Source organism: Varanus komodoensis, unplaced genomic scaffold (genome assembly GCF_004798865.1).
Source record: "Varanus komodoensis strain SLA01 unplaced genomic scaffold, ASM479886v1 scaffold4, whole genome shotgun sequence".
Taxonomy (NCBI): Eukaryota; Metazoa; Chordata; class Lepidosauria; order Squamata; family Varanidae; genus Varanus; species Varanus komodoensis.
The window spans coordinates 32894784-32919520 of NW_025335941.1; the positions used below are offsets into that span (position 1 = coordinate 32894784).

Sequence of the window (24737 nt, forward strand, 5' to 3'; positions counted from 1 at the left end):
GAATGGGCGGGGCTTGTTTCCCCGGTTACCTCCGGCAGCGGCCAGCCGGGCCCCTGTGTGTTGTTGTGCTGGCAACTCGGAAGCGGAGGGAGGCTGCTGGGCTCGAGGAATGGTGATGGCGGCCGCCGAGGAAGGGGATGCGGCGGCGGAGCGGGGCCCGGGCGCGGCTTATCACATGTTCGTCATGATGGAGGATTTGCTGGAGAAGCTGAAGTTGCTCAACTACGAGGAGGAGGCGGCGCTGCGGAGCCACAACATGAGGCCGCCTTCCAGGTAACACAGGCCTCATGCCTTGGCTCTCCTCCCTTTCAGAGTCGGGCAGTACGGGGAGACGAAGCCCCCGGTCTGGTCGCGGCGACGGTACGACTTGGTCCCGCCCACGGACTGCTCACGTGGCTATGGGGGCCCCGGGGCTCGTTCATACGTGCAGGAGAATACGGTGGATTAAGACAAAGCAGCTCAAATGTGATGAAAGTGAATTGCGGATTATGCACGTTGACACAGATTTTAAAGCGTTTGTGCACATCTGTCTGAACAGTGTAGGTTTTCCTAAGTGAATTTTAGGGGGTCGAATTTTTTCAGCGGTTGTTGAGGAAAACGTACAATGGGACCACAGGCCGGTTCATGTATGAATACCGCATAGATTCTCTCCTAAGAGTCTTAGGAGTAAACCCACTGAGCTTGGTGGAACTCTTTACATGCATATGGTTTGTGGTGTGTATATGCTTCGTGTGCTTTAACCATGCATAACTTTTTCTGTGCAAAACTGCCATAGAGAAGCTAATAAGTTAAAAGTAAATTGTGATAAACTTGGTGGAGCTGCTTAAGAAACAGCAGTATAAGAGCTGGTAATTTTAATTATGTTCAAGTCATGATTTTTGGGTATATGCCTTTTAGAGGTCACCTGCGAAGCATTGCTAGTGATAAAATAACTTTTTTATTTTAAAACAGCCTTTGGGGTGGCTGTTATTTAGCACATTAGGATGAGTAGGTAAACTTCTGTGTAGGTCTCCTGAGGTTTTAGTTAGGGATTCAGCTGGTGGATATCTTGCTTTAGCTGTCAGACTTTTTGTAAATTGGGAAGCTAATAATATGCATTCTTATGTTAATAAATAAGCAGGGTTTGTTTTTCAGGTGCTCTATATACAGCATTCTATCTCCAGGCCTTAATGTACTAAGAGGTGTGTATGTTGAGGCAGTACAATGAATATGTATCAGAGAAAGGTCGTCTCCAAGTAAGATCTGGAAGAATTGGTCTTTGTATGAGTAACTGTATGTTAATAATGGCTTTATTCCCTTGGTGTACCATGCCTCCAAGTTTTTCTTTCTATTATTTGTATCTCTAGATGTATCTAGATCATAGGACCTATTGGTAATATTGAATTTATTTATTTATTTATTTATTCTGTGCTGCCAAAGCGCTCTGAGCAGCTTATACAGTCTTTAAAAGTAAAATAAAAATATCATAAAGCAGAAAAATCTTAAAAAGTTTAAAACAGCTAAATACAGATAATAAAAAACAGACAACAAGGAATAATAAAAAGGAGAAAGAAAACAGTGAGTCTGCAGACATCTGTTGATTCTCTTCAAACTCCTGGGTTGGCTGAATAAGCTCAGAAAAGAGAGCCATGTTAAGCTGGTGCAGAAAAGATGACAGATTTGGTACCAGACAAGTTGCAGTGGGGAGGTTATTCAACAGTTGGAGGGCCACCACAAAGAAAGCCCTTCCCCTTGTTGCCGCTTTCATGCTTCCCTCAGAGTTGAGTGCAGTGTCTGGGTAGATCATGGTTGGGAAAAGAGCTCCAACAGGAATTGTGGTCCTGAGCCATGGAAGGCTTTATAAGTTAAAACCAGCACCTTGCATTTTGGGCTGGAAGCATAAAAGCAGCCAATGCAATACCTTTTTCTTTGCTTAGCAGCGTAAGGCAACCTGAATTCTAGTAAAGTTCTTTCTAACTAGTAGGAGACAGTAGGAACAGATGAAAAATATAATATCAAGTTATGAATGGCAAATTTGTCGAGAATCTTGGCTTAGTGGTTATCGTTAAAGAGGTAAATGCTATTTAAGAGTATAGTATAGTTAAGAGTCTGCTCTGAGTAGTAAACTGAAGTTGCAGAAATCCAACATTTTCTCATTGAAAAAATGTTGGATTACAGTCCAACACTACAGTCTAGAACTTTGAGGTACAGTATTCGTGTTTTCAAGGTGTAATCCTGTGCATGTTTAGAAAGGAAAAAGGGTTATAGGTTTATATGGCTGGCTGGCATCTAGGAGCTGTAGCCTTTTCTCCATTATAGGATTCAGTTTAAAGGGTTTATTTTCAATTATTCTCATCTATAGAAAAGGAAACATCAGAAAAAGTATTCCCTATATTATTTAATGTAGTTTGTTATACTGTTCTTTTTATAACTCTGGCTTTTTGGCAATCATTTAATTGCCAGGCTTTTCACAACTTAACTAAATCCTTTTGTGGCTTAGATGAAAGCTATGTATTGCAAGTATGCTAAAGACAGTATAGATTCCTAACTCAGTTACCAAGGTTTTTAAACAGATATTCCTAGTTGTCATACTTGTGGCATATGTATATTGTAGTCTCATGCTGTAATGTCTACTATGGGATGTGCCTTGGATTGTGTTGGCAGCAACAAAAAGTTACCTTAGAGTACAATCCTGTTGCTAATGGCCTTGTTGCTTGGAGGCTTCCAAGTTTTCTATGCCCTGTTGGGCTGAAACCAGGGTAGGAGGAGCAGTGGAAGTGATCCATTTTTCCTGGTTTTCACTAGGCAGGCTTTTTAGCTCAGCTGAAAATGGGGGTAAAAGGAGGGTGGAGGAGGATCAAGATAATTTGATTCCTAGCCTCTTCAGTTATCTCCCTTCCCTTTCTACTGGAATGCCCCATTTCTGCTCTTGAAAAGTTATGTTTTTTTACCATGGAAAGCATAGTTCTCTTTGGTTTGGCTGCTAGGGTGAGGGGGCTGATGGCAGATTGCCAACCTCCCCTTCTAAGCTTAAAGCGCTGTCTTCATCCTCACAAGTTTTCCAAGCTATCCTGTGCCCCTTGGGATCCTCACCTAGGGGCTATAAGGTTGCTCTTTCCATGAGAGTTACTTTTTTTCTTGAGCAGCTCTTTGTGACAACCCATTACATAAGTTAGTGTTCAGTGTACATAGTCTAGTACTCATTTCCTTCATCAATTTAGCCTCAGCTCAAATTACAACCTGCATGGATGCCCGAATATAATTGAAATGGATTGCATATTATGTAAATTGGCATAGATTTTAAAGATTTTGTGCAGACCTGTCTGAATTTTCTTACGCTATCACAACTAATTTTTTTATGTCTGTATTTTCAAGACTTCTTGAAGAAAATGTACAGTGAGAGACTAGCTTGTTTCAGTGGTCATTATCTTGGTGAGCTGGGTTTCTGCATGCGGCTTCACACCACTCTTTTTCCTCACGCATCCGACTTTGGCAAAGTAGTTTTACTTTTAAAATGATAGTATATCGTGATGTCTGAACCAAGAAATTGTGGTTTAAAGGCTCCCTCCAAACCAGGATATAAAACCAATATCAGATCATCTCATCTGGTCTGTGAAATAGAAAGATTGAAATATTCTAACTTAAAGAAAATGAAGCATGATCTCACTTGAGCTTAGATATTGTTCCACTCACATAAGTGGAACTTGCAGTCATAGATAGGTGTTGGCAGAAATATATATATATATATATATATAAAAAACATCTATAATACAGGGTGTCCCAAACATTTTGACATTATTTGAAATGTGAATATCTGAGTAACTACATGTCCTAGGCAAATGAAATTAAATAGGCTTCATGTTGAACAATAAAAGATTTATTTATCAAAATTTGAACAAGAGATTCAAAGGGATGTAGATTTTATAACCGATTTCACAAAGCTTCACAAATGTTCAATATATGCAGTGCCTGTGACACAACACACATCAAGTCGGTAATCCACCTCCTGCCAAACACATTGTAGCATGTCTTGCATTACATTGTGTAACTAACATTAGTTAGTTTTTACACATTTTCTTAAAATTTGAGATCATTTGAGTTAGAATTGGCTATGTTATTAGACTATGAAATGGTGTCAATTGTTTGGAGACGTCCTGTATGTTAAATTTAAAAAATTATTTTACTGGAACAAAATAGCAGTATATTTCATTTTCATTATACCTTGAGGACAATTAAGAAACCTGAGCATAGAGTATATGTAGTTGCAGGTAACAGAATCTGATTAAGATAATACAAATCCATAATAACTAATAAGAAGATTATTTGTCAAGACAATTTATAATAAGTCCGTGGTCAGCATCCTTTTTCTGAGGTACCATTATCTTTAAAACTAAGAGTATTTAACTGATTGGAAATTCAAGTGTGGGACGGAAATAGCTTTTTTTTTTTTTTTTAAACAAATCATCTGGGAGTTTCAAGTGTTACCTAAAGAGACAAAAGGAAATGTTTCCACCTTTTAGTGGAGAAATATGTCATAAAACTCTTCATGCTTTCACCAGAAGACATTGGCCTATTTACAGGAGTCTCTTACCTATATTGAGTTACAGGCTTCATTCTAAGACTGCAGTCATCACCTGGAAACAAACCCATTGAACCTAATGGGACTTACTTTTGAATTATACTTACTTACTTACTTTTGAATATATGTGTAAGGGGTTGCATGCAAGTTGTATTTAATGTAGGAAGTAGAACATAAGAGGCTGATGGATTCATGACTCATTGTACCTGATAATTAGGAGAGCCAGTGTGGTGTAGTGGTGAAGAGCATGGGACTGGGACTCAAGAGATCCAGGTTCGAGTCCCTGCTCGGCCATGGAGCCAACTGGGTGACTTTGGGCCAGTCACAGACTCTCAGCCCAATCTACCTCACAGGGTTGTTGTTGTGGGGATAAGATGGAGGAGGAGAATTATGTAAGCTGCCTTGAGCCCTCTGTAGGAAAAAGGCAGGATATAAATCGAAAAATAAATAATTGCCCATGTCAGAAATGGAATGGGAAAGTCAATAATATGCAGTTGCTTTCCCTATGAAACTTTTATAAATGCCTTTGTCAAAGATCAAACACAAATAGTGCACATTTTTGGCCTGTCTGCAGAAAAGCTTCTTCTCATTCATTTCTGGCTACTTGAGCCGGGGTATTATACCTACCCTACCTTGCATGGCTGGTAGTGCCAAAATAAACAAGGAGCTACAAATATAAAAAACGACTGTTTCACACAAAAATTGGATATCACCCTTTCTGATACTGCCTTCATTTTGTTTCTTTGAAGCACATGGATGGATGGATGGATGGATGGATGGATTGGCTACCCATCCTGAAAGCTTAGGGTGGCTACTAATAGATTTAACAACAAATATTAAATATGCTATTGACAATCAATTAAAATAAAATTGACTGCTTAAACTGTCACCAGTATTAACACTACCAGGTATTGATTTGTATAATCTTGGCCTCCAACAATCAGCTTAGATAGAAACAGTCTTTAAATGCTAAAATTGTTGTTTTGAAAATAGCTTATGGAAGATTTGGTTTAGGGGGTACTTTCTGTTAAATGCGTGAACTGTTTGTGTTGATCTTGGAGATTATGATGCATATAGCTGTGGAGATGGTTTCTAATGTTTTACATTCCCTACCCGCAATTCATATAATTTCTGTTTGTATCAGTCTTGATAAAATAGTTTTCTCTTCTTTAAACACTGAATATATGAGTGTTGTATTCTAAGGAAGGTCAAGCAGCAGAAAGTTTTATAAATGAGCAGATAATTGAATCCCTTTGGACAATCAAATGTTCAGCGAGCAGACTCTTTTTAATTGTATTTAAAACCTTTGACTCAAATTAATATTCTCTAGTATGTACATACATGAAGACACAGTTAGTTGTGGCTTATGATCGTAAAGTAATAGAAGAAAAGGGGCGGGGGGGGGGGAGAGAGAAAAAGAGCACATCCATCTGGGAAATTGCCTGTCAGTGAAATACCAGCCCTATAAATGTCATCCTTGAAGAAAGCAATTTTGAGGGCATAGAAGGTTATAATAATGCAGATCTGTTCCTTAACAAAGAGGGCAGGAGTTTTTCACATAGGCAGGCTAATATCACATTCTTTTCCTTTTAAAACAGGCACTACTTTGCATTGCCTATTAACCCTGGTGAGCAGTTTTATATGTTCTGCACCCTTGCCGCCTGGCTGATTAATAAAGCAGGACATCCTTTTGAACAACCACAAGAATATGACGATCCAAATGCAACAATATCCAGCATACTTTCAGAGCTGCGTTCATTTGTAAGTGGACCACTTAGTTTTGTGTTTTTAAAATGTTTTGGCCTTCATGATTACTTTGTGAACTCCATATGTGCTAGTTCTCTCTGACGCTACAACAGAGTTATATTTCTTTAAGAGGGTTGGTTGACTTGTATTTACTTGACTACTCCATTTTCCAGACATTGTCCGGAGCTAGAAGAGTACTTTGATACACAAATTTGAGTGGCCAGATTTCATAATAAAGTGAGCACTATCTAGCAATAATGTCTTCTTATAGAGGGCACATACCCTAAGTTGAGTATTGCATACAATAGGTATGATCAACAGGCAAGCTGACTGAAGCTCTCCTGCACCTCCAGAATGAACAAAATTAAACGATGGCATTCTGTAGCATCTGTGGAACACTAAATAGCCAAATATAGCTTGCAAGCCGGCAACCTATTTTAACACTACTGAAAATTATGCACTGTTTTGCTGTGGAATTTCAGTGGCAAACCAACTTTTTCCTTTGCCCAGAGTGGCCCTTGGGGAGGGAAGATTGATCCTTGTACCTCTTGTACTGGCATATAAATATGAGCATATATTGGATAGATTTTGCAGACAAAATTAAAATTAGAAATATAACTCTAAAGATGAAACTACTCTTGTTATAACCTTAAAGTATTTTAATCGAGAGAGATCTAGTGAGGCTAGATATGGAAGGGAGGCTGACAGCCACACAACACGGCTTCTGCAAAAACAGGTCCTGCCAGACAAACCTTGTGGAATTCTATGACAAGGTTTCAAGATGGCTAGATGGAGGGGATGCAGTGTATGTGGTATACCTGGATTTCAGCAAGGCCTTTGACAAAGTACCCTATGATATCCTGGTGGAGAAACTGAGGAGTTTTCGGATACACCAAAGCACTGTCCGGTGGATTAGGGCATGGTTGACTGACCGAAAGCAGAAGGTAACCGTTAGTGGGGAATCATCAGGATGGCGGCCAATGACAAGCGGGGTCCCCCAGGGCTCTGTCCTGGGGCTGATTCTGTTTAATCTTTTCATCAGTGACATGGAAGAAGAGGTGAACAGTCCGCTGATCAAATTCGCAGACGACACTAAAACTAGAGCAGTGGCCACAACTGAGGAGCAGGTACTCCAGTTCCAAAAGGATCTGGACAGACTATGGAAGTGGGCAGGAGACAACAGGATGGCGTTCAATGTGGATAAGTGCAAGGTCTTGCACTTGGGGCATAGGGATAGGAGTCATAAGTACAGGTTAGGTGACAAGTGGCTGGAGAGCAGCACTTGTGAAAGGGACCTCAGGGTGCTGGTTGACTGCAGGCTAAACATGAGTCAGCAGTGTGATGCAGTGGTCAAGAGGGCAGACACCATCCTTGGTTGCATAGCCAGAAGTGTGCCTTCTAGATCAAGAGAGGTATTACTACCACTCTATACGACTCTGGTGTGCCCGCAACTGGAGTACTGTGTTCAGTTTTGGGCCCCTCATTACAGAAAGGATATAGCCAGGTTAGAGTCAGTGCATCATAGGGCCACAAGGTTGGTGGCCGGTTTACAGGGGATGCCATATGAGGCGAGACTGAGGGAACTGGGTCTCTTCAGCCTGGAGAAGAGGAGACTCAGAGGGGATATGTTGGCGACATACAGGTATGTGAGGGGATGTCACATGGAGACGGGTAGAGACCTGTTCTCCCCTGCAGAGGAAGGCAGGAGGCGCTCCAACGGAGCAAAGCTCAGGGAACCAAGGTTCCATTTAGATGCCAGGAAACACTTCCTGACAGTTAGGACCCCGAGGGTGTGGAATGGGCTTCCACAAGAGGTCGTTGAGGCCCCATTGGTGAGGGTGTTTAAAGATAGGCTGGACATGCACATGGTGGGCATGTTGTGAGCGGAGCCGGCTGGTGCCAGAGGTCAGACTAGATGGCCCGGGAGGCCCCTTCTGACTCACTCTGTTTCTATGTTTCTATTTTCCTGTCAGTCAAAGAATGGGAGGAAGATTCAGTTAGACCCAGATAGAGCTAGATCCAAAACCACTATAGCATTCTGTTTTCATAGTGGGAATGGCCATAGTGGCCAGATGTCTGTGGGAATCCAAGCAATCCAGGCAAGCCATGAGCATAACACACCATCTGACTCTAGCTCCTCAGTGACTGGTATTCAGAAGCATACTACTTCTGTTACTGGAAGTAATAAATAATCCAATGATACTGGTAGCTATGGATAGCCTTATCATTCATGTGCATATGAATGATAACTTGTTGAATTAAATTGGGATTACTGTTAAGTAGACATATGTAGGAATGGACTGTATGTATGTTGTGGTAATTAGGCAACATATAACCAGCACACGCAGGGTGGGAAAATAAGTGATTTATTTTTACTTCCTCAATTGTGAGACACTGGTCATAATATTCATTTCTTGTTTGAAAGCCTTTATACTTCCATTAAGGCCATGCCTGATACACTTTTAGTTTATATTAGCAGTTTTCTTGTAAAATCAACCCAGTCCACCATTTCACTTTTAGGACAATCAAATGGAAGTAAGGAATTTTTTAATACATTTCTTAAACAATTGTGTGGAAGATGTAACTTTGTAGCCTGGGGTTGCTCCTTGAGCCAACTTTGTCACTTGAGGCCCAGGTGGCTTCAGTGACTCTGAGCTCCTTCCACTAGCTGCCTGGTGGCTCAGCTTGCTATCAGTGATCTATGCTCCGGTAATCTCTAAACTAGATTACTGCAATGCACTCTATGTGGGGCTGTCCTTGGAGACTGTTTGGAAGCTGCAGCTTGTGCAAAATGTGACAGCCAGGCTATTAACAGATCAGACAATCTGCTCATGTAACACCAATTCTGGCCCTCTTGCACTGGCTGCCTGTATCCTTCGGAGCCCAATTCAGGGTGCTGGTTTTGACCTATAAAGCCCGACATGGCTTAGGACCTCAATACCTGATGGAACGCCTCTCCCAGCCTTCTGCTTCCTTGACACTGCAATCAAGCTCTGGGCCCTATCTCTAACTGCCATCCTGAGGGAGGCTCGGTGGCAACAAGAAGGGCCTTTTCAGTGGTGATGGTCTCCCACTTATGGAACAAGCTCCCCACTGAAGTCCGCCTGGTGCCAACCTTACTATCTTTTCAGTGCCACATACTTCCTCTACTGCAGGGCATTCAAATAGCTTCTGGGCTGAAAGGCCTGAATATTTTGTTTGTTTCTTTAAATTATTTTATGTACATATGAAAATACATATATGTATGGTTTAATATGTGGTTTTAATTTTTGTATTGTAAACTTTTAATGATGCTTTAATTTTGTTTATACAATGTATCTTTTATTGAGTTTTTTATGTGCTTTGTGAACCATCCAGAGAGCTTTGGCTGTTGGGCTGTATAGAAAATAAACAAAATAAACTTTGACAAGTACAGTTTGTCATGCTATAGTGCTACAGGAGTTTTTTTTTTAAAAAAGTGACAGGGCCTTGCTAGTCTCCCGCTTCATGAACAAGAGCTATTCTGTTTCTCTGTTGGAACAGGTGGGTGGATTCAACAGTAGCTCTTTGTAAAGGAATGATTAATTCCAGTTTATTTCAATCCTGCTGCAAGTAAATGGTGGGAAGTTGATTTTGTACTATAACTTTTGATTCACATAATGTTAGCAATTCCTAGGAACAATGCTTATGTGGACACTATCTCATGTCTTAAGTGACCCTGTGGCTAAGTTTTAACATATTAAAACATGGTTAGTACTAAACATGGTTAGGAACACTCATGGGCAATATGTGGGCCACATGCAACTGCCTTTGCCATTTTATTGGGGACTACCTTCCCCCTCCCCATTTCCTTGTCAGTCACAATCAAATTTTGCTATTGTGGTAGACATCCATGTGATTCAGGGACAGCAGCATATTAAGCTGCGTAGGGATTCCAGTTGGTTTCAGGGTATGTAAAGCAGTCCCCAGAAGTTGCCTACTCTGGCTTAGAACTTAAACCTTTCTTCGAGCTTCCAGGCATGCACAGGAAATCAAGAAAATAAAAATGGCAGCCTAAGTAGTGTACTTGCAAACTATTGCTAGAAAATATTTCCAAAGCCAAGGAGAACTATGTTACGCTTTGTACAATTCACATTTGGTCAGCACATGCAGATAGAAAACAAAAATTAAAACCAGTTTGCTAGATCATGATTGTGATGGCCATAGATACCATTGGCACAAGCATCACTTAATTTCTCATCATTTGATTCTTGTCCCTGAGTTTTATGAATTGACTTCTTTGGAAAGTACTGCCTTTGAACTGATCCAAGTTCATATGTAATTTCTGTGGCTGGCGTTTATGTTTAGTGACTCAGTCACATATGCAAATTGCTTTTTTATCCTGTAAACATATTTGAATCAAACCTTAATGAGTTGTCATGTGCAATGAAGTTTCTGTTAATATGCATATTTCTGTTTCAGGGAAGATCTGTGGATTTTCCTCCCTCAAAGTTAAAGGCGGGTTATGGAGAACAAGCATGCTATGTTCTTGACTGTTTAGCAGAAGAAGCCTTGAAATACACGTCCTTTGCCTGGAAAAGGTGTGATGGCTTAATAAGATTGATTCTGTTTCTTCTCTTTGTATTTTAAGCAACTCCAGGGCTAATTGTACAAAATGACAACAGCACAACAATCCATGCAGGTCATAGCTATAAATTCCATGACTCTTGTTTTCCAGGCATAGACCTAAGCTTCCACACATTTTCAGTCCTCATTTTCTATGTTTTTACAACTGAAACCCAGGCATCCTCCTCATGATACTGCCTCTGTTGCATGCATGGTGTGTCTTTTCTAGCAAGTGAACTTGAAGAATCTGACATGGGAAAATTGGAATGTAGCAAGGCTACTTCTTGTTGTGTTGACCAGTTTATGCAATATCATTTTGTGAAAATCTTAAGCACCTATCCAATTATAAGATTTTTATCCCATCCTCCTTTTAGCAAGCTCACACTGGAATGTGTGTTATCTCATTTTTTCATCTTAACAATTTTTCAGACATGTATGGTTGAGAGAGAGTACCTTGTACGATTCCATCCTGTAACATTCCTAGCTGAGCAACAATTTTAATCTGAGCTTCTCATGGCCAGGCACCACATTCTTTCCACGTCTGCACAAACTTGGATAGTGTGTCTGAGATCCATTACAGACAGTAAGGTAGAACAGCAGTTAAAACAAGGAACTGTAAGTTCTTCTTCATGGCTGTGCACAGCTTCACATCCAAGGGATTAGAGTATATCCTAACCTAGATGATTGGCCCCTAATTGCTCCATCTGCAATGGACTTGAGAGCCTCAATGCACACTACATGCAGCTCCCTGCAAATCTAGGACTGTGCATTAACCATGAAAAATCTATACATCTCTGTCCCAGTCTACTGTATACGTTGGAGCCAGACAGGATGCTGTGGACTCATGGATATATCTACCATGGAACAGAGCTGCAACTCTTTCTAAATTGCCCTTTGCTTATAGTTACACACCAGTTCTACAGCACAAGAAATAAAATGACTACTAGAACTAAAGGCAGCTACAGTCCCGGTCTTGCAGTATGCTCACCTATGAATGAGACCTCTCCAGCTCTGGTTTCTGCAAGTCTACAAGCCAAACAGAGACTTCAGAAGGAAACACCAGACATGCCCACACTCAGTGTACTGTACAATACAATCCTTCTAATGGTGTTATATTCAACCCCAAACAACCAAACTTAATCAAAACAGACACTTCCCCAAAGGGAAGGGAAGCACACTGAGACAAACAGGCTATGGAGTATTCAAGAACACACCAAAGGTATCAATTTCTTGAAGCATTGGGGAATTTCCCAGAGCAGAGGTTGGGAAAAGTGTAAGTGAAGGAGAAGAAGAAATGGTGACTCTTGAAGTCACCAGATGCTATTAACATTACTATTTTACCACATCCAAAGAGTTAGTGTGTACATGCTGCCTAAGCATAAACATCTGAAAAAGGGTGATTACAATATATAAACTGACAGATCTGACTGATTTTCAAGTAAGTGGGATACTGCCTAGCAATACCATAAAAATGTCTGTATTTTTTACTTGAGAAGAAATACAAATTGCTGTATCATTATACATTCTCACAAGATTGCATTTATTGTTTCAGGCCCATGTATCCAACAGAGGAGGTAGAAGAAGAAGCAATAACAGAAGATGATGCTGAACTGACTCTTAATAAAGTGGAAGAAATATTTGCGGTAAATATATGTAATTTTGTTGACATTATTTTTGCTAAATTTAAACAAAACACCTATACTTAACAGTTAAGTCCTACATTTACTCAGAAGTAAACCTTAGATATAGAATTGCAACAAAAATACAACTGAGAGAACAAGATAAAGGGGTGGTTTTGTCTTCTGGCCCCAGTGTACCTTGAAAAGCCTGTATATGCTTTTGTAATCTTGTTGTGCATCAAATGCTACAACTTAAATTGATATATACTGATAAGACATGTATAACTAGTATGGCTAACTTGTTGATGTAAATAGGTTAAGCACAGTTTAATTATGTAGAAAACCAACTAGGCCTTGCTGCACATGGAACAGAATGAAGTAATAGAGATTCTGGAATGGCTTGTACAAGGTGAGCCACATCTCAGGAAAAATCACAAGTAAAATCCATTGAGGTACATTAGGCTGGGCTCAAACATAAACCTCCAGCATGCTTGGAGCTTTTCATTTTTCAAATGTAAGGGAGTACTGAAATGTGTCTCTCTTTCTTCCCCATCTCTTTCTGCATGCAGTCCACTCCAGTCTGATTGATGTGCAATGCTAATAAATGACTTATTTAAACCATGGTTTGTTATAGCAGATGATTGAACAAATCATTTTGTTCCTCAATTCTTAGGTTGTTTTCATCTTCCTCCTTCACCCACCCCCTCTCTGTGTCCCAGATCCCTTTGTGGCAGTGCAGTATTGACATGTAAAGAACCTGGTCTTTACTGGATTGTTCCCTGCCTGTTTACTAAAAAATGTCATTCAAGTTGGCATTTGGGCACACTTAAAATTGATTAAAGCAATAAATTAATGCATTGTTGTTGTTACATGCTGTCAAGTTGTCTCTGACTTACAATAACCCTATGAATGAATACCCTCCAGAATGCCCGGTCCTTGACAGCCCTGCCTAGTTCCTGTAAAATCAGTGCTATCGTTTCCTTTATAGAATCGAACCATCCCATATTTGATCTTCCTGTTTTTCTTCTCCCTTCAGTTTTCCTTAGTATAGTTGTCTTTTCCAGTGATTCTTGTTTTCTCATTATATGCCTGGAGTACAGCAGCCCTAGTTTCCTTGTTTTTGTTTCCAGGGCACATTCTGGCTTGATTTGATCTAGGACCCACTCAGTAGTCTTTCTGTCAGTCCAGGGTATTTGCAAAGCTCTGCTCCAGCACCATGCTTTGAATGCATCCATTTTCTTCTTGTCAGGTTTCTTCACTCTCCAGCTCTCACACCCATATGTAATGATTGGGAATACAGTAGTATGGCTGATCTTGATCTTGTTCTCAAGTGAAATGTCCTTACCCTTGGGGATCTTTTCTAGTTGCTTCACTGATGCTATTCCAGTTGACATTAAACTGTTTATTTCTTTGGCACCTTTTCATGACTGCTGAAATACAGGATCAAAATTGCTGCAAATCTAAGGGTCAGTACAGTAGAATGTGTGCTCTATATATTAGCAGTACAAACCATCCTCAGGCACATGGTAACTTGGCCAAATGTTACTATATCAAATAAAAATAATCACTGATACAGCTGGCAGCAGTTTCTGTTAATTCAGCAGCAATTTTCCAGCTGTCACAATCATAGGGATTGCTGTCAGCTGTATCCACAATTACCTAATTCCTATGTTGTATTGTCCATGCAAACACAGGCCTAGAGAATAGCCAGGAATGGTTGTAAACAGCTTCTGTGAACTAGAAAAAAGTAGTGTTTTAATATAAAAAAGTCAAAGTTGCTGTAGTAAAACGGGCTATAAAAGAGCTCTATGGGAGTATATTGCATGATGCCAATACCACACTTCAGTTTACTTTGGGAAAGCTTGTGATAGCATTCAGAAAACCATACTTGAATCACAATGTTGCATGTCTTGCTAAATAATATTTTATATATTTTTAAGGAAGAAGAGACAGACAATGAGGAAAACTACATTGATCTGAATGTCTTAAAGGCACAAACTTACAAATCAGTAAGTTTTTTGCTATTCAGCTACCTTTGAACACTGGGTCAAAAGCTGGTCTTGTGTAGGTGAAAGGTATTTCTGTTCGTTAAAGTTGCCTTTCCTCCTGCAGCTGTCTGTATTTGAACCCTCATGCAATTGTATGTGTGGATTTTTGGGAATGGACACTGGGAGTTGATGGAGAGAACTCCTTTGCATTAGTGAGTTCCTCTCATGTCTCTTTGAATTCAGCCATATGATTGGTACTTTTCTTATTTTAAACCCACATGCCATTAGTTTTATGAAACAATTGTAGTAGGTATGACTGTATCTTAAAGTGCCAGTTAAACTTCAATATAACCAACTTTAGAAATGTTGAATGCACAATGAATTACTAATCTTGTGATCTCTTTATATATTTAAAAAGGGAGGCATAAAGAAGGCATTTACTCCTTTTAATACCTACATCCCTGAAAATCAAAGCTCTTATACTGATGTGTTTAGTAAACTAGTAAAGTCGCACAAGAGTCTTGTATGACTTTTACAGGAAGTTGCCAAATAGCAATGATGTTGCAGTTAGCTTGTCATGCATTTGACTGGCCTGTATCCTTGCACTGCTGCAGTCCTGTCATCATTGAGAAAACAGTAGTAACGTAAGTTTTAAATAGCTTTGTCTTCAGCACTTGTGACGGTATAGCAGATTTTTGAATTGGTGTAAGGAGTGTATGTTCTGTACAGGACAATGGGACATTGCAATTTGAACAACAAATGTGTGCTACTATGTTTCATAAAAATTTCTTGCAAGGACATGATTGAATCAAAGCAAGAAGAGATTTTAGAATCTACAGTAGATGCGGCTGAATGGAACCTTGAAGTGGAACGAGTTCTTCCCCAGTTGAAAGTTACAATCAGAACTGATAACAAGGTGGGTAATGACTTATTATACTGCTTTGCTGCTAAATCAGTAAACCTACTTCCCAAAAAACCACCTTGCTATTAGTGTATGAATATATGCTTTTGAAAACTCAGATTGTAATTAACAGATTATAAATTACTTTGAGCAGACATTCTGGATCTGCTGAATTTAAGCTTGCAGTTGCTTTTTCTTCTGTAAAATTGTTCTGTGCCATTAGGTTGTCCCTGCAGATGAATGCCCTCCAGATTGCCATATCCTTGACAGCCCTGCTTAGTTCTTGTAAACTCAGGGCTATGACTTTCTTTATGGAATTATTCCATCTGATATGCTGTAACCTGCCAAGGGAGCTATATGGCTGATAAGGCGAGTTAGAAATTTAAATAAATAATCGGTCTTCCCCTTCTTCTTCCTGTAACTTTTTGTTGTCTCCAGCAAGTGTTGCCTCCTTAGCACCTCCTTTCTTGGGGATTGGATTGTACATTTCTAGTCTGTGGACCATTGTTTTGTTTTCCATATTTGTTGACATATTGTTAGGATTTGGGCCAATTCAGTTTCTGAAGCATGGAATTTTTTTTTTTTTTTTTGGTACTGCCTTCCAAGTACCTTCAGAGCAGCTTTCACTTCACTTTCTAATATTATATGTTCTTCCTCTTAGAATTCCTCTTCAAAGGAGTCTGCCATCCTTTTATATTTTCTGTATAGTTTATATTGCTTCCACCTTCCCTTTTATTTTATCCTGATCAGACTGTATGTTCTCCCAGTGTTATTTCAGCATTTCTAATCAAGGTTTGAATTTCCTTTTGATTATTGGATTTTCTGGAAGATGTCCCTTGTTTTTCTTCTTTGTTGTACTCTTCTATTTCTTCGCACTGGCCGTTGTGATCATTCTTTTTATCTGTATGTGATAGCTTCTGAAAAGTGGCATTCAGGATGCTGGCCCTATTTGTCAGAATTTCTACTTCTTGTGTTTCTTTTTAATCTACCCCCTGCCCCCCCAACACATACCCCTCCTTCTTTTTGCTACAAGAATTGTCTTTTTGTGTTCTTCCCTAATGTTTCTGGTTACAGTGCACAGATCTTCTGGTTCACAGACAATTGAGCTGAGTAATGGGAATTTGTTCTTTATGTGAACTTTAGTTTCCTTAAATTCCTTATTTAAATCATATTTTTGGCACTTTGTTTCTGTCTTCTTTATCAGCTTTACTCCGATTTTTGATATTAATAGTTCCTGGTCACTACCACAATCTGCTCCTGGTCTTAATTTGTCAACCCAAATGCACTTCCACATCTGCTGCTTCTGATTGTGTAGTCAGTGTATTTCTAAATTGGCTGTTTGGTGATGTCCTTGTGTAAAGTTGTCTGAGTTGCCTGAAGTATGCATTTTCAATAAACAGATGGTTGGCTTCACAGAATTCTATGAGACAATCTCCTGCTTTCTTTCTGACCCTCTAGGCCAAATTCTTCCACAGCATTTTTGTAGTACTCTGCTTTTGTATTCCAGTCACTTACAATGATCAGCTTGTCATGGTTTGGAGTATAACCAGTTTCCTCTTGGATATATGTATAAGTTTTCAATTTCTTCTTCAACCTCTGTTGTTCAAGCATAGACTTGAATGATGGTTATGTTGATAGGTTTTCTGAGAATTCTGACTGATGGTCGGTTGAACTTTGCATTTTAGACCTTTGCTGTCTATGCTGCATCATGCCTTAGAGCTCCTCCATTTTTTCTGAGTTTGTCATTTCCAATGTAAAGCAGGTTGTGTTTGTCTTAGCTAAATGTGTCACATTCTAATCCATTTTAGTTCACAAGAAGTACTACAATGTTTAATGGTTCCATTTCTTGCTTTATGGTTCCACATCCCAATTTTCTGGAAAATTTCACTGCTGAATATGAAGTGTTGTTAGAGATACTTAACTGATAACAGAGTAATTAAAATAAATGAGCATCTGCAAATATAGTACCTCTGTTATAGCTTAAACATGTTTCCACTTTTTAAACATAAGTATCTTTTTGAATGTAGTGTAAATAGATTATTAAGAGGAGCACTTGGATTTCTTAACCTTTAGATTTTCACATGTTCATTAAAAAGTTGATCCAGTCTAGACTAGATCAATATTTTATGAGCAATAAATATTAGCTGAACTGTTTGACAGTTTCCCCTGAGGAGGAACTAGATGTTCAAGCCATATGTCTAGTATTAAGTTGGCATCAGGTTTTGTTTGTTTATTTGCACGCAGTGGTTTTTGACTTCTGTATTTTGTCATTGAGCAGTAAGTCTGCTGCCACTGTTTCAGTGTGCAAACTGTTCTATGTAGCTCTCCCTGTCCTCATTTTGATCTCCTGCAGCAGGGTTTTCTTTTTAAGTGGGGGCAGGAGCTGATGCATTCTACTGCACCCCCTCCCAGCTCTACCATCATTTGATAGTATTATCATTTTTGCATTGCATATATGCACAATCTACCCCCACCACTGCTTGTGACACTCGTATTGTTGGGCCTCCACATCTTGGTTTCCAATTTTTTTCCTTCAGTGCATTCTCCATGGTAGTAGAATTGTACCCATTCAGATACATAGGTACAAGTACCATTTATGCTTAATTTACCACTTACTCATAACTTTTCACTTTCATAGCTATGTTTAAACATGCTACTGATATTTCACTGTGATTTCCGCCTGTATTGTTTTCACTCAAGCATGCTAAAAATAGGGCTCTCTCCACCCAATTTTCTTCTTTCTGCCTTTCCTCTCTAGGATTCTGCTATCTTTTTGGGCTGCAAAGTAGTGAAACCTCGAGATTATATTTCATATATCCAATGCATTTCTAAGTCCCATTGGTGCTTTTTTGGAATATCACAAATAAAATTTTACTTCCTAATATGTCCATTGCTGATTTGGTTGTCTCAACTAAAGATGCAGTCCTTTGTTGATGCCCATAAGCCCCTGACCTTAGAGGCTTACAATCATCCAGTGCAGAGTGGGAGGAGTGGCAGAGGCAATCAACACCTCTCCCTCTGCTCATTCTCCATATTCGAATAGTTGCTTGTCTAGTTGGGACATCTCACAGGGACAGGAAGGAGTCTGGAGAGGTGTCAGGATGACTCATATCTGGAATTTTCTAGTCTCCCCTCCACCCCACCCCAGTTATTTCCCTTATTCAAATAATGGGATTTCTTTTTGCTGCTTTCTCCCCTTGATTGATCTGGAACACCTTTGAATGCCTTTGTCAGAACTTCTCTGAGGGAAAAACGAAATCTGCAGTTTGCCTGCTTCTATACTTATAGTACAGTGGTACCTTGGCTCAAGAACGCCTCAGTTCTTGACCAAATCGGGTCACGAACAGAAATTTCAGAAAAATTTTTCCTCAAGTCGCGAACTCCGCATCAGATGATGATTGCGATTGTGGCCTTGCTGGGGGTGGGGAGATGGCCGTGGTCGCGCTCGTGCAGGGAAGATGAGTGTGGGCGCGCTTGTGGGGGGAGATGTCCATGATCATGCCCATCTTCCCTGCACAAGCGCTCCCACAATTGCGCCCGACTTCCCTGTGATTAAAAAAAAAAAACATTTACAGAATGGATGGATTAACCTTATTTACATTGAACCTTATGGAAAAATTTGACTTGACTCACAACCAATTTGGGTTATGACCAGAGAGCAAAGTACCACAGTATCTTAAAAGACCATACTGGGTAGGTTCAGGTGGTACTTTAAGACAAAGGTGGCCACTTAGCTGCCCTGAGCTTAAAGTTGCCTTGAGGCTCCTGCTGGCCCAATTAAAGAGAGTCCCAAGGCACACACTCCCCCCTTAGTTCTCCTGCCAGCATTCCAGTGGACACTGTGGAAGCTCAGAATATCAGACCTGACAACCGCTGGAAGTGCCCAGTCTTTTGGCAGCTGGCATCTGCTTTGTGTTTCTGTGCTGTTGCCAGTGGTGGGAAAGCAGGATTGCTCCTTGGCATTGGCAGGAATGGATGGTGGGGTTGCCAGAGTGGTGAACAGAGTGGCTTTAGCTGGGGAGAGCCAGTCAAACATGCTGCACCCACTGGCAGTCCTGCATGCTCAGTTGGCAAGATACCTGCAGGCACCACACCAAGTGGGGGCAAGGAAGTGAGCCTGTGCCTGCCACATACCCCTCCTCAAGTCCTGCTCAGAGCTTGGAAGATGTTGTGGGCCAGGTGTCACCAGTGGCACCACCTAGCCCACATACCACACACCACTTCCTTCCTATGCCCCACTCACACAGGGAAGAGTGGGTCTTCCCAATCTGACAGTGGGTCTGACGGTGATTGCACTGCCCAGCAGGTGGGGGAGGGGTGCTTCCACCCTGGCTTTCTGGGAGGCTACCAGTTGGGAAAGCAACCCCTACCACCAGCTGGCCAGCATAATTGCACTGGCCGGTGAAGGGATGATGTGTTCTTCTGTGCTTGCTCCCTTTACTCCCGTTTCACAACCGCTGTTAAGAGGGGGCAGGACAGTAGGGAAATGGGGCAAGGGGTTCTGAATTGCTCTGCTTCCCTTCGTTTTGCAGCTGAAAGGACTGTTGCAACAGCAGGCAGGATCTAGCCACTCTGCCCCTCTTCCTTGAAGCAAAGCTGAGCAGCTGATTCTCCTGCCATATACCTAGCATCTCAAGCCCCAAATCAGGGTTGAAGTGGCAACATGCTACAGAACCCAGCGGCTTCTCCCATGTTTCTTATGATACTGAGGGAAGAGCCAGTCAGCAGCAGGAGCATGGAGAGAAGCCAGCAACAGCCACCCAATGTGCCATTGCACACTCATCAGTCAGAACCCCTTGGCTGGAGTGACAGAAAGGTTCCTGCTCTTTCCTAGGGGTTTTCACATTGTTTCCTTGACTGTAGGTTGTTGTGTTGTCCAAGCCCAGACAACACAACCAACAATGAAAAGTTTACTAAACCCCACAAGAAGCCAGGTTTTCCTGAGGAGCATATAAGTCACTTCCTGGGAAGCAAGGTGGATTGAGTTGATATGCTAAGCCACCCACCCATGCCTGGCACGCCACTCACTTTTTCCTTTTCACCTGATGTGTTAAATTCAGGCCCCTGTGTCTTTAGAGATGTAGTTCTTGGTAAGAAGCTTCTGATCTCTACCATTTCAAATTGCAGATTGGTCTGAATGTGTGTTTATTAGCATGATGGTACATTGCAGTGTGTGTGTGGGGGGGGGGGGAATCATTACACATAAAAACTGCAGGGCTGCAGAATTAGTTTTGGCTGGAAGGCCCCCTCCCAAGATTCCACAAGTCATATGGCATTAGTGAAACATGAGCAGCTGATAGTGTTTTGTCTGACCTAGGAACTAGGTAGACTCTCCTCTCTGTGCTTGGGCCAGGATCAGGCTTCTCTGCAATTAGACTTTCCAGGCTAAGGACTGTGTATACCAAAATGGCTGAGTGCCTTGAAGGGAACTCAGCCAACTTGGCTTTGCTGCACATGGAAGCTTCATAAGTGGGAAAGTAACATGCAGTCAGGCCAGATGAGTTCCCTTCGCCCTGGCGAAATGGGCCTGATTGCAGTGTTCTGTGAGGAAGAGGTTCTGCATTCTTGACTAGAGTGACTAGCTTAGATAAGAGAAATCTCAGTTCATATTCCCATTGAGCAGTGGAAGTCACTAGAATTTGGCCTGTTGTAGTCTCATCAGGCTAAAACATCCTGGGTCATCTTAGAGGAGGGGCAGAATACAATTATAAATTGAGGGTGGTATCCAACTAGCATCTTCTCTCAATAAAGCAGCATCCATAAAAGGAAAAAAAATCCCCTTCTCTACTGCACCCTGAAATCTGCTGTGGAGGGGTCAGAGAACTTCTGAAGTAATGTGGAATTCAAAGGACTGGTGGGGCAGTAGATGGGAAGTTCAGTAGCATGTAGTATTGAATATTGCCCGATCGCATGAACCATCAGTTTATTTCCATTCTTCCACTTTTCGTGCTGGTTAGAATATGTCAATATATTCTGCATGGGCTTTTTTCATCCAGTCATTTTCAACTGAGTTTAACCATGTGAACTCATCATACCTGAAAAAGCCTACTTTAGAATGTCTGCTTTGAGTTAATTTTGATAAATTAACCCTTGCTTAAATATGTGGACACTGGTAATTGTTCTGTAAAATAACAAAAATTCTATCAGTGCTAAACTTCAGCCAGAGAATTGAGTCTAGAATCAATATTAATGCCTAAAGCACTGTGTTAAAATTATTTCTGGGACAAGTATATTTACAAACAAACCATCAGTAGCAAACACTGTTGCCTTCTATGTATTGGCAGTTCTCTTCAGAGTTTACTTTGGAGCACAGATTCGTCCAAGGCTTTTAGATTATATCATTTTTATACAGTATTCTTGAAACATGCCACCATGTGTATGTGCCCACACCCACTATAAACTATCCTAGGTTTGATTATGCATGTATGAAGTAAATTGCAATTTTGTTTGTAAAATCTTCTGTATTTAAATTTAGGATTGGCGAATTCATGTAGATCAAATGCATCAGCACCAAGATGGAATTGAATCTGCTTTAAAAGATACCAGGGTAAGTCTCTGATACATGTAAGTAATTCAGATGTGCAGGGATTTTAATTTTTCAATTCTTCCTGGAGAAGTTCCCTGTGTGTTGTCCCTTTTAAGTTCTCATGCTTCATATCTCTTGGCATTACTTGATACTGGTTATTTGTGGCTTTGGTTATGCAGCAGCACAGTTCTTTGTTTCTTCTTTGTGGTCTCTGTGCACCACACATACGGGCTTTTGCAGCAGACTTTGGGAAGACTTTCCCCAGAGCTACTTGAGTGAGACCATAAATGTTGCTAGCAATCTGGTTTTCTCTGCCAGCTATAATTTATATAGTGAAAATTTAGGAAAGCTTCTATTAGCAATTGGGCATTACAGGGAGACTCTGTTTCTAAATGAAGTGTTTTTCTGATGTGGTCAGTTTTGCCCTCCAAGGAAAGGGCCATTCAGCTGGTGATGGCAAATAGTGAGAACTGTTTAACTATAGCTTCAAGCTTTTGGCTGTGTCTCTCCCAACAACTGAGAAATCTATTCACACATCACATTTATCTGCACAGGGTTTAAAAAAACCCTGTAGGTTGTTATGGCATCTAAATGGGTTCATAGACTGCTACAACTTTCATCATTTTTCTTACAACATTGACTGACTGAGCTAAGCTTCCAAGCCGAACTCACCTTGTACAATTTGTTCAGTGATGATTATTTGACTAGTTGGTGGATGAGGCACTGTCAGAGGGTAAGTCCTAACACTAAGAACAGAACATAGATGCCATTTTGTTCTTTACAAATTCATCCAAGAGTTATGGTTGAAAAGAGTTATGAAAACTTGAGTGAGTGTATTAAGTAATGATGGACTTTTGTATTTCTAGCTCTGTAATGGTAACTCCCCCTCCCGCTCCTAGTCTGCATATGCATAGCAAGATGATTTTGAAATGGAGAGGACTTTTTAAACTCTCTGGATGTTGGATCAAAGTTGGACAGTCAAAGAAATAAAAGTCAAAAGTGCCACTAAGCATGCTTGACGTAACTCTTTGAATCCCAGCCAGTCTTCAGTGGTAATTGACTCCTATAATACTGCTACAGGGATATCTCGACAAACTCCATAATGAAATCAGCAAAACTCTGGAAAAGGTTAGCAGTCGAGAAAAGTACATCAACAACCAACTGGAGCATTTGGTTCAAGAGTATCGTTCTGCACAGGCACTTCTGAGTGAGGTAACAGCTGATGTTTTCTTTTTGTCCCCAGAAATCTTGAACTGCTGCTGGGAGACTGTAAAGGTGCCTCTTGCTGTATGAACTGCACATTTTTACTATTAAATTCAAGCTGTAACTTTTACTCACATGGTGCAAAAGAGATAAACATAAGTTATTTAAATCTGGCTTTTATAGTATTTGAATTATAGATCAGATCATATAAGTTTAACTTCACACTTAAGAATTGAAATAGGCTTCATATGGGGCTTGCTTTGTGCTTGTTTCAGATGCTGCAGCTGGTGCAGAATGAGGCAGCCAAAATGCTGAGTTGGGGCACTTGGCCATGCCTATATTGCACTGCTGTTGAAGTCTCTGCACTGGCTATTTATTAGCTCCCTTCCTAAGTTCAAGATCTTAACATAAAAAGCCTGGTCCTTGAAAAGCTTGGGATCAGGTTACCTGCAGGATTGCCTTCCCCGGTATGATTGATTCCCCATGTGTGATAATTAAAAGGAGCTAAGGAAGCCATGCTGGTTGTATTGCACAGTCTGCCAGTCCAGAAGTAGGCCTTCTCTGCAGTGGTGATATTGCAGTGCCTGGTGGTGTTTGAAAAGTAGCAACAGTGACATCCTTTAGGCACCATTAAAGATACATCTTTTCTTTTGTATTGTGTTGGCCAGTCTGTTTGTTAAGCATGGTACTGTGAACAATTTTTTTCAAGTATTTTATGTTACTGTACTCTCTTTGCAGTAAATCACTTGTAAACCACTTGGAGATTTTTTTAAAATATAGGAATCGTTGTTTAAATTTATTAAACAATAAATTTAAGAGTTGTCAGAAAGAGGACATTTTCAAACATTCTGTTCTCATGTTAAAGCATTTCTTCACAGGCCAAAGAGAAATACAAGCAAGGAAGTGGAGGTGTGACAGAGAGGACTAGAATTTTGTCAGAGGTAGACCTTTTTAAATGTTTCTGCAATTTCTCAAATGCCAATGAATCCATGAGTATATCTTTTTTCCCCTCCAGTATCTGAAAAATCTTAGAACAGCAGTGTTAAGCCACATAGGAAGCTGCCTTGCACTAAGTCAGACCATTGGTTCATTTACTGTTGAGACTGAGTGGCAGCAGCTATCCAGGTTTATTCCTGGAGACATCGGACTGAATCTGGGACTTTCTGTGTATAAAGCTGTACTACTGGTTTCCAGCCTTATCTACTTCAAATTGTGCAGTTAGGGGGTTTTTTTCCATATAGCAGTCAAGAATTAGTCATGCATGTACAATCAAAAGCAAACAATGGAGCTGACTCCTAAGGAACTGCACAGACTTGGTAGATTGCAAAGCAGATGCTTGGAAATCCTGAATGGTTTAAGTATGAAAACTTGGGTTGGATCCAAAATCTGCCTTGTGTTGGTAGTAGGGTTACATTCCTGTTAGGTGCTTCCACCATTTTGAGCAGATTTGCCCCATTCATCCCTCCTGCCCCACTACCTTTCCCATTCAATAGGGTCCCCTGACCCTGGTTGTAACATTTTGTGGAGGCTGGAGAGGCTGCTGTGGGGTTGGAGGGAAGTCTGCTTCTGCAGCCCAGTTGCATATGCCTAAATCTAATTAAGCTCAGGAATT

General features: G+C 40.6%; 1 protein-coding gene across 7 annotated transcripts in view; it reads left to right on the forward strand.

Annotated features, from left to right (window-relative positions):
* The window catches only part of IFT57 (intraflagellar transport 57), a 72325-nt gene continuing 47588 nt past the window's right edge, over positions 1 to 24737 (forward strand). For 2 of the 7 annotated variants that reach the window (XM_044441708.1, XM_044441707.1), the window contains exons 1-9: positions 2 to 273; positions 6157 to 6319; positions 10745 to 10863; positions 12441 to 12531; positions 14448 to 14516; positions 15292 to 15411; positions 21872 to 21943; positions 23003 to 23134; positions 24004 to 24066. In XM_044441708.1, the coding sequence (XP_044297643.1) occupies positions 110 to 273; positions 6157 to 6319; positions 10745 to 10863; positions 12441 to 12531; positions 14448 to 14516; positions 15292 to 15411; positions 21872 to 21943; positions 23003 to 23134; positions 24004 to 24066 (993 nt within the window). In that variant the 5' untranslated portion in view covers positions 2 to 109. Of the gene's footprint in view, positions 274 to 6156; positions 6320 to 10744; positions 10864 to 12440; positions 12532 to 14447; positions 14517 to 15291; positions 15412 to 21871; positions 21944 to 23002; positions 23135 to 24003; positions 24067 to 24737 lie in introns of all 7 variants that reach the window. The other 5 variants (XM_044441706.1, XM_044441709.1, XM_044441710.1 and 2 more) reach the window with 5 other exon arrangements.